General features: G+C 39.8%; 1 protein-coding gene across 2 annotated transcripts in view; it reads left to right on the forward strand.

Moving 5' to 3' along the window:
• The window catches only part of AKAP6 (A-kinase anchoring protein 6), a 232942-nt gene that overhangs the window by 65707 nt on the left and 153812 nt on the right, over positions 1-13423 (forward strand). For both annotated transcript variants that reach the window (XM_044436216.1, XM_044436215.1), the window contains 2 exons: positions 8683-8779; positions 10056-10219. In XM_044436216.1, the coding sequence (XP_044292151.1) occupies positions 8683-8779; positions 10056-10219 (261 nt within the window). The remainder of the gene's footprint in view (positions 1-8682; positions 8780-10055; positions 10220-13423) is intronic.

A 13423-nucleotide genomic window follows, 5' to 3' on the forward strand; every position in this document is an offset into this window, starting at 1 on the left:
CTCTTCTATCACATGTTCTATCACAGGCTGAAATATTTTGATAGGGTTTCTTGAGCTTTTCCTGAGTGTGCAGATTGGCTGTGTGTTGAGATGACCTCACATGCACACATATTTATTTATTTATTTATTTATTAAAACATTTTTATGCCGCCCCATTCGCCGAAGCCTCGGGGCGGCTTACAACAATAAATAAAAGTAATTATAAATTACAATAAATATAAACATTAAAAATCCAAAAAATACAATATAAAATAAGCCGCCCTGGCCAGATAAAATTCAGTAGTATTAACATTTAAAATGCCGCTTAAATAAAAAGGTCTTCGCCTGGCGCCGAAAAGCAAGTAACGACGGTGCCAGGCGGACCTCTCTGGGGAGCGCATTCCATAACTTAGGCGCCACCACTGAGAAAGCCCTCCTCCGAGTACCCACCCTCCTAATTTCTTTCACGGAGGGTTCCCGGAGAAGGGCCTCTCCCGCTGATCTCAAGGGGCGGCTGGGCATATATGGATGTAAGCACTCCTTCAGGTAACCAGGACCCAAGCCGTTTAGGGCTTTATAGGTCATTACCAACACCTTGAATTGGGCCCGGACTTCAATGGGAAGCCAGTGAAGCTGACGGAGAACTGGAGTCATGTGACCATAACGCCCAGTCCCATCAGCAGCCTGGCAGCTCTATTTTGAACCAACTGAAGTGTCTGGACTGTCTTCAAGGGTAGCCCCATGTAGAGCGCGTTACAGAAGTCAAGTTGGGAAGTCACCAGTGCCTGTGTCACTGTCGCCAGGCAGTCGTACTCCAGATAGGGGCGCAGCTGATGAATCAGCCGAAGCTGGAGGAAAGCGCTCCTCGCCGCTGCTGTTACCTGAGCTTCCAGTGAAAGCTCCGGGTCAAGAAGCACTCCCAGGCTGCGGACCTTGTCCCTAGGAGGGAGTGCAACCCCGTTCAGGACAAGGTTCAATTCACTCTCTCCGAAGCTCGATCCGCCAACCAACAGGACCTCTGTCTTGTCTGGATTGAGCTTCAGTTTATTGGCCCTCATTCAGCCCATTACCTCGGCCAGGCACCGGTTCAGTACAGCCACTGCCTCACCTGGATTGGTGGAAAACGAGAGGTAGAGCTGGGTATCATCAGCGTACTGATGATTCCGCAGCCCACACCTCCTGATGACCTCTCCCAGCGGTTTCATGTAGATGTTAAACAGCAAAGGGGACAAAATGGACCCCTGCAGTACTCCATGGCATAGCTGCCATGGCGCAGAGCCATAGTCCCCCAGCACCACCTTCTGGAACTGGCTGTTGAGATAGGAGCGGAACCACTGCAAAGCAGTGCCTCCGACCCCCAATCCCGCCAGCCTATCCAGAAGGATACCATGGTCGATGGTATCGAAAGCCGCTGAGAGGTCCAGGAGAACCAACAGGGACACACTCCCCCTGTCCTTCTCCCTGCACAGGTCATCGTACAGGGCGACCAAGGCAGATTCAGTACCGTACCCGGGTCTGAAGCCGTACTGCAATGGGTCCAGATAATCAGTTTCATCCAAGAGTGCTTGAAGTTGTCCCGCCACCACTCGCTCTAACACCTTGCCCAGAAACGGGATGTTGGCCACAGGTCTATAGTTAGTGGCCATCTCTGGATCCAGTGACGGCCATCTTCAGGACCAGTCGGACTACCGCCTCCTTTAAAGGGGCAGGCACCCGACCCTCCCTCAGAGAAGCGTTAACCACTTCCAAGATCCATATCCCAATCCCGTGCTTGGAATTCTTTATTAACCAAGACGGGCAAGGGTCCAATAGGCAAGTGTTGGGACGTACTTATCCAAGCACCTTGTCCACATCATCAGGCCGCAATAACTGAAATTCATCCAATAATTCTGGACCAGACGGCAGCATTGGCATCTCCCCAGAAACCTCTGAATCAATAGTGGAATCCAGCTCGTGACGAATCTGAGTGATTTTCTCCCTGAAATGCCTGGCAAAGTCGTCACAGTGGGCCTTTGAAGGTGTAACCAGGTCTTCTTTCCGACCTGGATTAACCAGGCCATGCACCACTCGAAAAAGCTCCGCTGGATGGCATTGTGAGGAGGCAATGGAAGCGGAAAAAAATCTCTTTTTCGCCGCCCTCACCGCCACAGCATAGGCCCGATAGTGGGCTCTCAAGTGTGTTCGGTCAGATTCATCTCGTGATTTCCTCCACCTACGCTCTAGCCATCTCCCAACCTGCTTCATCGCCCTCAATTCAGGAGTGTACCAAGGGGAAGAGTGGGCTCTGCCTGGTGGGAGAGGACGCTTAGGAGCGATCGTGTCCACAGCCCTGGTCATCTCCATCTATGGGAGAGGTAACAGCAGAATCAGTGTAGCTGAACAAGCAGGAAGCAGAGAGTAAGAATCAGTGGATGCCCCCCACCCCCAATCTGTTTTATTATTGGGACTGGTGCTTTTTAGCTTGTCTGCTTGGAGTTAGGGGTAAGATTGAGGTGCCAAAGTTTCCTGATGACTCCAAATTATGCAGGATTGTAAACAGCTCCAAAAGGATCTTTCGGAATAGAGGAAATGGGCATTAAACTGTCAAATGTGTGTCAGTTTAAGTGATATTAAATAATGCAGAAGGGAGCAAAACTCTGTGAACTTCATGTGAGCCCTGGTGGGGTCTGAACTGACAGTCATTAGCCAGAAAAAGGATCTTGGGGTGATGGTGGATAGCTCAAAATGAGAATGTCAACTCAAATGTGGAACAGTCAAATTCTGTGTTACAGATCATTAGGAAAGGGGCCATTTAATATCTACTAATATTGGAAGACCTTTGTTCATATCTATAGAGCTACCACATTTGGTGTACTGAATATAGTTCTAGCTGCTGCAGCTTGAAAAGTCAAAAAGGGGGCAGGATGGGGCAAGCAAAATGATCAGGGAACTGGAGCAACTTCGCTCCAAGGAAAGGTCATAATATTTTTATCAAGGGCCAAACAAAACTTTCTGGTAACCATGCATTGTGTAGTTACGCACTGTTTGTTTACTCGTTGTTGAGAGTTTCCTCTTTGGTTTTGAGTGTATTCAGCTGCAATTCAGTGCTGTGTTGCTTCAAGAGAGGCAGTTATACATTCCTCCCACCTGTTTATCCCCAAATCCACTTCACAAGATGGAGCAAAATAAAAAAGTGATGAAAAGCTTCTATTGATTCCAGTGGAGAACATACCATTGGAAAAGTTGTGCAAAACGAATTGCAGTTAAATTGCTATTACTATATTGCATTTAGATCCCACCCTGTTTCCTCTTGTGAGGAAATTAAGGCAGCTTCTATAGTTTCATATTATCCTTACAGCAACAACTTTGGAAGAGAGTCTGGGCTAAGATTCTGTGACTGGTCCAAAATACTCCAGTGAGCTTCATGTCCAAATGGGGACTAGAATCCAGGTCTCTAGGTCCCCAGTCCAACACTCTAGCCACAGTATCACACTGGCTCTCAGTGGTACAGTGCTTCTAATCAGGATTCCAGCCATTCTGTTCCAGTTCCCTTGTTCCAGTTTACAACAGTCAGCATACAGTAGTCATTGACCATGGTCAGTCTTTGTTGGCCTGATTGGGGGATGTTTTCATTTGGTGCATATGTGTTTATACAATACGCCTAATCCCAGATATGTTAAAATCAGAGAGCGAGAGGGAGAGAGAGAGGGATTTGTCCATTGCTGTCCACAGTGAAAGTTATTTCTCCCTTGTTTTTATCTATGGGCATCTCCTTCCCAGCCATCTCATTCTGTTGTTGTAGGGGCCTGATCCAGTCAAGTACAGGTAGTGCTGGGAGCACCACAGAAAATGGATGCTCCAGAGCACAAGTAAGTTGTGTGGCACAAGGAAGAAAGGCCACCCATTCCCTGCTGTCTAGGATTTTTAAAAGTTTATGCATTCCAGATGTTTCATTCTTGAAATAATGCTTGAATTTTCTGCTAAGTTCTGAGTTCAAATGTTGGCCATTGGATTTCAGTATCCTGCCACTTATGTTCCCTCCTGTAAAAATGACTTCCTCATGCTAGATCTGCTCACTCTATTACTGTCAGATTATTTTTTCTTGGAAGTGACAAGCTCAACTTTTATGATTGAGAAAAGAAAAAGTCACTCACCTGAGTAATGTAACAAGCAACCAGCTACCATCCATTTTGCTCTTGTTTGCTATGCTGCTTGCAGTTTGTGAAAAGAGTTTTCCCCTTAAGGCCAATGTGTTGTTGGTTAATCTATTGCTGAATTTTGTGGTTTGTGCTTTGCAGCAAATTAGACACCAAGTCTGAAATTTGTGCAACTGTAAAATTGCAAATCAAGCCCCAGAGTTTTGGGCCATCTTTATTCATCATATTTTACTTCTTCAGTCAACATTATTACTAGTTAATAGGTGCACCTGTAAATCAAGCTGCATTGTATACTTGATATGTTATGTTAAACGAATCTTTTCTAGGGCAGCAAGTCTATTTTTTCTAATGAAGAAGAATACCTCATCTTTCCCAATTTTCCTATCAAACACATCCACATCATCTTGAGGCAGCACCACAACCAGCTGCATCGATCCTCCGCTTCAATTACATGAAATTATCCAACCTACTCCCGGGTCCTTTAGGTTTTCTTTGCTATATGAGGCACCCGCATAGTGCATCTCTTGTGAAGTGCATGATTACAAACTATTCAACACAAGCCTGTTTTAAGTAAACAGTAAATTCAATATTGTCAGGGCTTGTTCAAGCTTGCTTTCATGAAAGGAACTTCTAGAAAAGGTTGCATGAAAAGTGAAGCTTTAAGAAAAGTAGCTGCACAAAAGCACCCTTTCTTTTGGGTGCTTGACCCAGTTTATATTTTTGGCTTCATCTAATTTCCATCTTTTGTACTACTTGCCTAATAATACTAAAATGCTATTTTTGTGGGCTACCTCAGTTTTAAATGTGAATAAGCGCAGAAAATCAAAATGTTTAGTTTCCTAAAATATAAAAAGTAGTTTTATTTCTATATGAGAACTGGCATGCCAGAAAATAAAAAATAGTGTAGCATGGGTGTTGAATATTGCCATCGTTTTGAGTCTTTCAGGGATAATTCCTTTGCGTGATAGGGTAAATAGGTACGAAGAAGGACAGAATCCTTATATCTTAGGTTATTATGTTAAAAAATAGAAATCAATAAGAATAGTTTTTCCTGCCATGATACAGTAAACTGACCCTGACCAAATTCCACCTTCTACCCAGATTTTGAATGTGAAAGTCCCGTCCTACCACAGCATATTATTAGACTAAACCCCACTGACAAATCAGCAGATAAGATTGTAAGGTAGGTGCTTCCATAGGAAACTAATAGAAAATTATATAGAAGCAATTGGTTTTTGTTTTTTCGTTTAAGTGGTTTGAATCTGACAATTTGAATTTTGGTATTTTATAGTATAGAGTGCAATCCTAGGCATGTTTTGCAGAAATAAGCCAAACAATCTCCAGTAGGAAATTATAGGACATTTTCTGTCTATACCTACATAGATGGTGCACTTACTGATGTCTGAAGTTCTTTATATTAAGTTTTTCTACATGGAAACTTTTAAAAGAGATAATTTACAGGATACCTCAGTCTTCTTTCACAATGCAAAGGATAAAGATGAGATAGATGTATGCATGGTGATCCAAAACAAGTCATAAGGAATCTAATAAAATATTGTTTGAATTGTTGTAAATTGCCCAGAAGGTTTGGCTATGAAGCAGTATAGAAATGAAATAAATAGTGAAATCATACTGTAAAGTGCCAGTAATAGTAATCACGTTATGGTATTACCATTTTGATTGTTTGGTAATGGGTAATCCCTATATAATGAATTGTGGTCTAATAAATGGTGAGCAAGTTGAGGAGCAACAGTTATGGAAGTCAACTTCATTATGCATGACTATTTGTGAACAATTATAATATAAACAGATAACAGATGACTGCTATTCCTAGGTTTTGCGATTTGAACTCTGCTACCAGCTTTTGCATCTGATCCACATATAGGCAAATATAATGAGTTCAGAGATAATGTCTTCTTTCTGGTGCAAACCCTAGTTAATTCCAAATAAACTAGGATTTAGTTTGGTGGACCACAAAATAATGCAGACATGCATGTATTTCTACTGAATCTCAACTTTTCTTTGTGAAGAAAGATCAACATCACTTATAACAAATGATGATCAGATAATTTGTTTTATTACAGCTGTATATATTCCTACAGTTAAAAATTTCTAGATAATTCACAGTAATTAAAGCATACAATACAACAAAAATACATTATGAAGGTTTAGAAGTTTAAACCTATGATATAAAACACATGAATAAAGGTATAGATGGAAAGAGATGATCCTTCAAGGTAACCTGGCTGGAAGCTGCTTTGGGCTTTGAATAGTAATACAATCATTCTGAATCAGTCTCAGATATGGATTGGCAGCCAGTCCAGATGATGAAGTACTGGCCTAACGTATTCATCTTGGCCAATTCCCATGAGCAATCTCACTGCCCTGTGTTGAACCAGCAGAAGTTTCTGAACTGTTTTCAAAGGCATCCTCATGAGTAGTGCATTGCAGTAATCCAGAAATTGCCAGAACATGGATAACTGCAGCTAGGCTATCCCTGTCCAGAAAAGGATGAGTTGGTATATCAGCCTAAGCTGATAAAAGGGGCACCTGTGCCTCTATGAAGAAAGCTGGATTCAAACCTCATCTTTTAGTGCGGGTCTCACTCTCATTAAACAGGCTGAATATCAGTCTTATAGGTAGGCAACCACCAGCTAATCACACCTTTGTCTTGCCTGGACTGAATCTCCATTTGTTAACTCTCATCTAGTCCAATACAATACCAGAGCATTAAATCAGAATAGCAACCTCCTCACTTTGGTTTGGTAAAAGAAGAGAGAGAGAGAGAGAGTGCTGGATATCATCTGCATGCTGCTGAAACCTAAGCTCTCCCTTCCAAGTAACCTCCCCTAGTGGATTCATGTAGAGGTTAAGCAGGATGGGGAATAGAGTCCCATGGAATCCCCTTGGTAAAGCTGACAAGGCACAGAGCTGTATTCTCTCAGCTCTGCCTTCTGGAATCAGCCATCCAAGTAGGTGAGGAAACATCACAATGCAGTTCCTCCAACTCCCAACCCAAACAGCCTATCCAGAAGGATACCATGATCAGTGGCATCAAAAGATGCTGGGAGGTCCAAAAGTATCAAAGGAGGTCCATGTCTGTCTCCCAACAGAAGCCATCCATTGAAGGCAGTTTCTATTCAAAAAGCAGACCCAAAGCGTGACTGAAATGGTTCTATTTAATTCTTTTTATTCAAAAGTGCCAGCAAACATCCACTCAAGAAAATTGCCCAGAAAAGAATGTTTGCTACACACCTATAGTAACTGTCATTATCTGGGTGCAGATGAGGCTTTTTTCAAAGAAATGGCCCCATTATCACCTCCTTTAAAGAAACTGGCTCACCTCCCTCTTGGAAGGAGCAATTTATGACTTTTTGGACCCAGCCTGATTTCTCCTCCCTGTAGAGATAAGCCTCTTAATCAGCTGTTGCACTTCTTTTAAATAAATGTGATTGCTATAAATATCTATCCATGATTATTTGAGGAAAGAAGGTGCCCCATGAGCAAAAAAATATCCCAAAATTCTCATTTGTCAATATTATGGCATCAGAACTTGCCTTCTTTATCCATGAGTGAAAGGATAGAGGGAAGCAAACAACTAAGTCAGATGACTGTGAAATCAGAGGACACCAAAGAAAAGAACAACTGAACGGCTTTCCAGTTTGTCACTTTGGCCTTCCCTTCCTGGGCACAAATATCTGCTATGTCAGTTCCCAAAACTGCTGTCATAGCAGCAGGGAGAAATTGGGAGGAAGAAGAGGGAGAATGAGAAGCAGGAGGTTATGTTTCCCATTGACTTAATGCTAAAGATGTGTGAGAATTAGTAGGTTTTGTCCCAGGTGTTTAAAAATAAGATCCTTTTAATTTAATTTTCCAGGTCTTGATTTGTAAAGATTAATTTGCTACCAGTCATATCAACTAATCAAAGGTGAACTCATTTGCACAGAGTATCTGGGGTTTCTTTGTGATGCATGCTTCTTATTGTTAACATGAAGTTAATTATCACCAAAATAAATACAGTAGTTGTTGTGAATACAGTAGGCTATTGCAAGAGAATAATACAAGTTATATCTGTAAAGGGAAGGACATCTAATGCAGCTTGACTGTTCCAGTATGAAGGAGAAAGGAGGCTGGAGCAGATTAAGAATATTAATTTGTTATAACATTTTGCATTGATAGATATAAATATGTGCTAGATATATTGTATGAATGGGCCATTTTCCAGTATCTGAAATAAATCTGAACAAGAGGGCTTATCTGTGCTGGCTCCAGCTCAGTGTATTTTATGAAACACTGTTATTCTAGACATTGCCTATGGGTTACAGCTTTTCATAAAACCTAATGGATTTCTAGATTTCTCAGCTGTTTCAACATAGATGCAGTTTGCTAATCTAATGGAAACATGTTGAGCTCAATTCCAAAATATCAATAGCTTTTAGTATTGTAAATGAATCTGACTGTGGCTCTCGATTAAAAAAAAAAGTAGCGTTCAGTTTTGTATGTGTGTTTTGTGTAAAATGCCTCTCCAGTATTTGATACTTCTATAAATACATATATTTCCTTGCAGAGCTTTAAGCTGAATGTAGATAGCCACTGCGCTTTAAAGGAAGCTGTCGTAGAAGAAGGACGTCAACTTCTTGATCTTATAGTATCTCACAAATCAGGTAAATCTTTCTGAAATATTGCAAGTCTTTATGTCTCCAGACTATTAAAGAATAAAGAAGCATTGCTGTAAATTACTGCATATATTCACTTCCTTATGTATTATTAATATTTACATTATCAGTTTGACCTTCAAGATTTATAAATGTTTCATATACTGCATACAATGCTGTGATACTTATAAAATGAAATACTGCCAGCAAATAGTCTGTTCATTTTATTTTGGTCTTGCTGCTCAGCCGAGTTTCAATTGAAATTACATCACTGAAAACTTCACGCTGACATGTTCTTTGATATAGGTGCTATGGAAATAACATTAAGATGATAAATTAGGATTTCATATCTATACACATATATATTTTTACATAGCCAGCATGAGTAATTGCACTGGGGAAGGCTCCTTTGCCATTTAAGCTAATTCTTACTGCAATTTTAAAGTATTTATTAGGAAAGGTTTTAAAATTAGGAATAGTTATTTCCTTTAGTTACGCTTGTCCTTTTCACTAGGAGCCTTTAACTCAGGATGAATAATAACTTTTGTCATATTGTTGAAACTTGGCGTGGATGCTTTAATAGTATGGTTTTAATCGGGGCACTTTATATTCATAGAAGTACCTGGCTTTATTTTGGCCTGGTTGGAAAGTGTTTGCAGAGGCAGGGGATGGGGATTCAGCTGAAGTTGTCCTGTAGGCTTCAGTGTGATTACGGCTTGAGTTCTTACATCTGCTACTTCTCTACCTGCGCATGTTCCTCTAGAACGTGAAATAGATTCTCCCCTTCCTAAACATTAATGCTATAGTAAATCAGTTAGCGGATTTGCATAATTCCCTGGAGGTTGTAAAATGGTAGCAAGGTCGCAAAAACTCATGACTAATAGGTCATTGCATATTTATCAAGAAGAAGACATTTTAGAAATGGAAAATGAGAGCAACAGCGGCTATATGGCCCGAGGAACAGGCTGAAGTATGGATTTCTCTGCTGTTTCTTCTACATGCAACTCACAGGGTTATGTGTTACTTTATTTCTCTTTGCTGTCCTCAGTCAGAACTTAACATGATGTTTTTGTGTCATGTTTTGACCCTACCATATTGTTGCATTCTCAATAGGTCAGAATCTCTGACTGGATTTCTCAATAAAATGTGCTGAAATACTTAAAGAGAAGGATTTTTAGTTGTTGTCCTTACCCTCAGAGTTCTTTACTGCTCTTTTCTTAAATAATAGTTTTGAAAGTTGAAGATCTATGTAAGACTTCATTTGTTTATCTCATTTCTGGGTAAGGATTGAAGGACATGCTGCAGATGATAGCAAGTCAATGGAAGGAACTACAGAGGCAAATCAAACGACAACACAGCTGGATTCTTAGGGCTCTGGGTATCATCAAAGCAGAGATACTGGCTACTGATGTGTCTGCAGAGGATGAGGAAGGGACTGAGAGCCCCAAGGTAAGTGGCTTGAAGTTTCTCTTATTTCCTCTTATTTCCTCCTCCTTTTGAACTAGGCATCACTGAAGTTTTCTTTCCACCCTAAGGCTCTTCATTTCTGCTGGGTAATTTTTTTCTATAAACAAAATATCCTACTCTGAAACAATACCAAAAAGAAAAAGAAAAAAGATTGCCTGCTTGAAACTTTTTACATTTTCAGAAAGAATTCTTTCTCCCTATATGGAAGACTGCATGGGGACAGGAAAGGGATATAAAATATTTAGTAAACAAAACATAAAGTATCTTTAACATGAATAATCAGAATGGGTTTAAATTGTTTTGTTGCAACTATAAATCACCATAATCAGTGCAATCACTCAGCTCTGACATCCATTAGCCGCTTGGTTACAGCAAATTAACAAAGAAGAGAGAAAGTGATTCATTATCTCATTCCTGTTAATGACTATCAGATGCATTGCCTAATTAGGGAATGGCCATTGCAGTGGGGAGAAGGTCATATGCTTTGCCACAAATCTTTTTTGCTTGGAGTTAAAGCCCTCCATGATGCTGCATGTGTTGAATACATCAAGTACTTTACAAATACTGATATCCATATCTATTTAGTGAGGAATTCCTCTGAAGCATTGAAAGCAACCTGCCTCTTACTGCAATGCTATGATGGAAAGAGGAGTCTTGCTGCAGGGCAAATAAACTTGCTGTGAAGAGAAAATCCGTTAGTTTGGATTCTTGTGCTGTTGTTTTTAAGAGGAACAGAAAGTAGATCCTAAATTGGAGTGGGGAGAAATTTATTCAGTTTGTATTTTCAAACAAAATGAGCTAATTTACACCTTCTGAGCTAATTCACAAACTCTGATTTCTTCAGTTTTTGCACTTCTCCAAATTTTGCAATGTGGTTTTCCAATCAAAAGCTACTTACAAAAATCCATTCATTAGGGAAAATTGCTCACAAAACACACACATTTGGAGAAAAGCACACACAGATATGTGCATATGAATTTTCATTTGACCTTTTACCAGAAAAAAGCAAATTTATGTAGAACTATGCATGGATAAACTTATGCTTCACGGAGTTCTGAAGTTGGCAAAACTAGATTCATTTATCCCGAACCCCAGGGTGCTCTTCAAAGAAAACTTATTGAAGGACATTGGTTTGGAAGTAGCTACTTTGGACAATTTATCATATTTTAATTAGGATGTTGTGTTTTGTTTTGTTTATTCTGCTTTATTGTCAAACTGTCATGAGACCTCAGTAGTGGACAGCATAAAAAAGTTGTTTCTTTTTAGGGGGGAAATCAACGATTTCTTATTTCTCATGTGTAGAAAACCCCACATTTTTTTTTAAATCCTAAATTTGCATGGGAAAAGCAATGTATCTTTCATCATGGTGACATCACATGAACTGCCAAGGCTGTTCATACATTCAGTAGTTGTCCAGCATTGTGTATGAATATTGGCCATAATGCCAGTAAATATAGTTTGAGGAGCTACAAAACCAAAACCAAAAACTCTCTGGGACAATTTCTGAGACTAAACTGCAACAGGAAAAACAGGATAACTAAGAAAACAAGATCATTTCCTGTTCTCATTATATGCATTTAATTACCTAAGTTGCATATTATACTGCATCTTAATCATTAGGAACACCATATGACATAGACACTGAACATAATGTTTCTAGACTTCCCATAAAACTTAAAATCACAAATTTAAGAATGTAACATCATTTAATTTTTAAAAAAAATCAGTGTCAGAATAAACTAATTTTCAGTGTGACCTGTTCCAGTAGGTGAATAACCATTTCAGCTTAAGGACATAAGACTAAGCAAAAGACAAGCTTACCACAAGTCCATGAGTGGAACAGTTGTTAGACTGGAATGCAGAGGTTTGACATTGTGTTGGATTTATTTCTCCATTTGTATATTTTAAACTTTGCAACATAAATATTTCCAGGGCAGGTTGCAACAACAAGATTGCATTTATTTGTTCATTTGTTTAGGAATTCACTATTTGGCCTTTCGTACCCTGAAATGTTTCCCATAAATAAAATGCTGACTGCAACAACTGAAGTTTTTAACAAGTTTCTCTGTAGGCCTGCCCAACAGATTTGTCCTATATTGGGTTATTCTCTGGCTGACTACCAGTCTGTCCTTGTCAGGGTGTTACTTTACTTAAGGAGCATATGAATGTTTAGACATAAGGGATGGGTAATTCTGGAATTTTTAGGACATTTTTATGTCTGAATTTGCATAGAATTGCATCCTGGGCACACTCACCTGGGAGTAAGTCTCACAGAGTTCAATGAGATATAGGTCTGAGTAGAACTATATAGAATTGTGCTCTTGGGATAAAATTCTATACACCTTTACTTGAAAATATGTCTCATTAGTTGAATGCATGTGCACTGAATAGATTTGTAGTTTTGAGAATAACTTTATATGTGAGGATCTTGGTGGAGGACTTTATAGATTAAAGATGTGATATACTGAATAATGTGTTCTGGGTAATAGCTGGAATATTATGGAATTCAGGGCCAAAACAGACAGTTTAAAATGGACCTAGCATCTGGGCTTCACTAGAGTAAAAAGAAGAAGAAATAAATTACCCCTTTCCAATCAAAATTGTAGGTGTGGAGAGGGGGCTGATCTCGCTGCCCACCTTCCATGTTAGGATCTGGATCAGAACCCCTGTGACTGTTCTAAAGAAATTTAAAATCTGGGTTGGGTCTCAATACATTAGTTTCCACTTGAAGGTGGTATGTGTACCAATTGCTTAGTTGTCCTGTAGAGTTAAAACCTTTCAGTTTAATAGAAGGCTATAACTCATTGGAGTTCTATTCATATTATGGAGATGTTGTTGGTGATATAAAAAGACAGTAAGACTCAATTTGACTAGAAATGCACAGGCCTTATTTCAGCCACCCAGGGAGCTTCAGCTAGTAAGTGCTATAGAAATGAAAGAAATGATTAAAAAAAGAGCAAATTCTTCCTCTACACAATGACATTCAACAGAAAAAGCAGTTACTTCTCCAGCTTTTCCTGATTATTACAAGATGAAACAGCTTCTGCTATCACTCACACAGTGTATTCTCATGCTATGATTAAGTGCCCTGCTTACCAGTGTGCTGCTATTGAAGTAAGTGCATATCCAGGTGGTGGTAAGGGATGAGGTGGGAAGACCAGTACCTTTGGTGCAGTGGCAGCATTT

The sequence above is a fragment of the Varanus komodoensis genome, unplaced genomic scaffold (assembly GCF_004798865.1).
Source record: "Varanus komodoensis strain SLA01 unplaced genomic scaffold, ASM479886v1 scaffold3, whole genome shotgun sequence".
Classification (NCBI taxonomy): domain Eukaryota; kingdom Metazoa; phylum Chordata; class Lepidosauria; order Squamata; family Varanidae; genus Varanus; species Varanus komodoensis.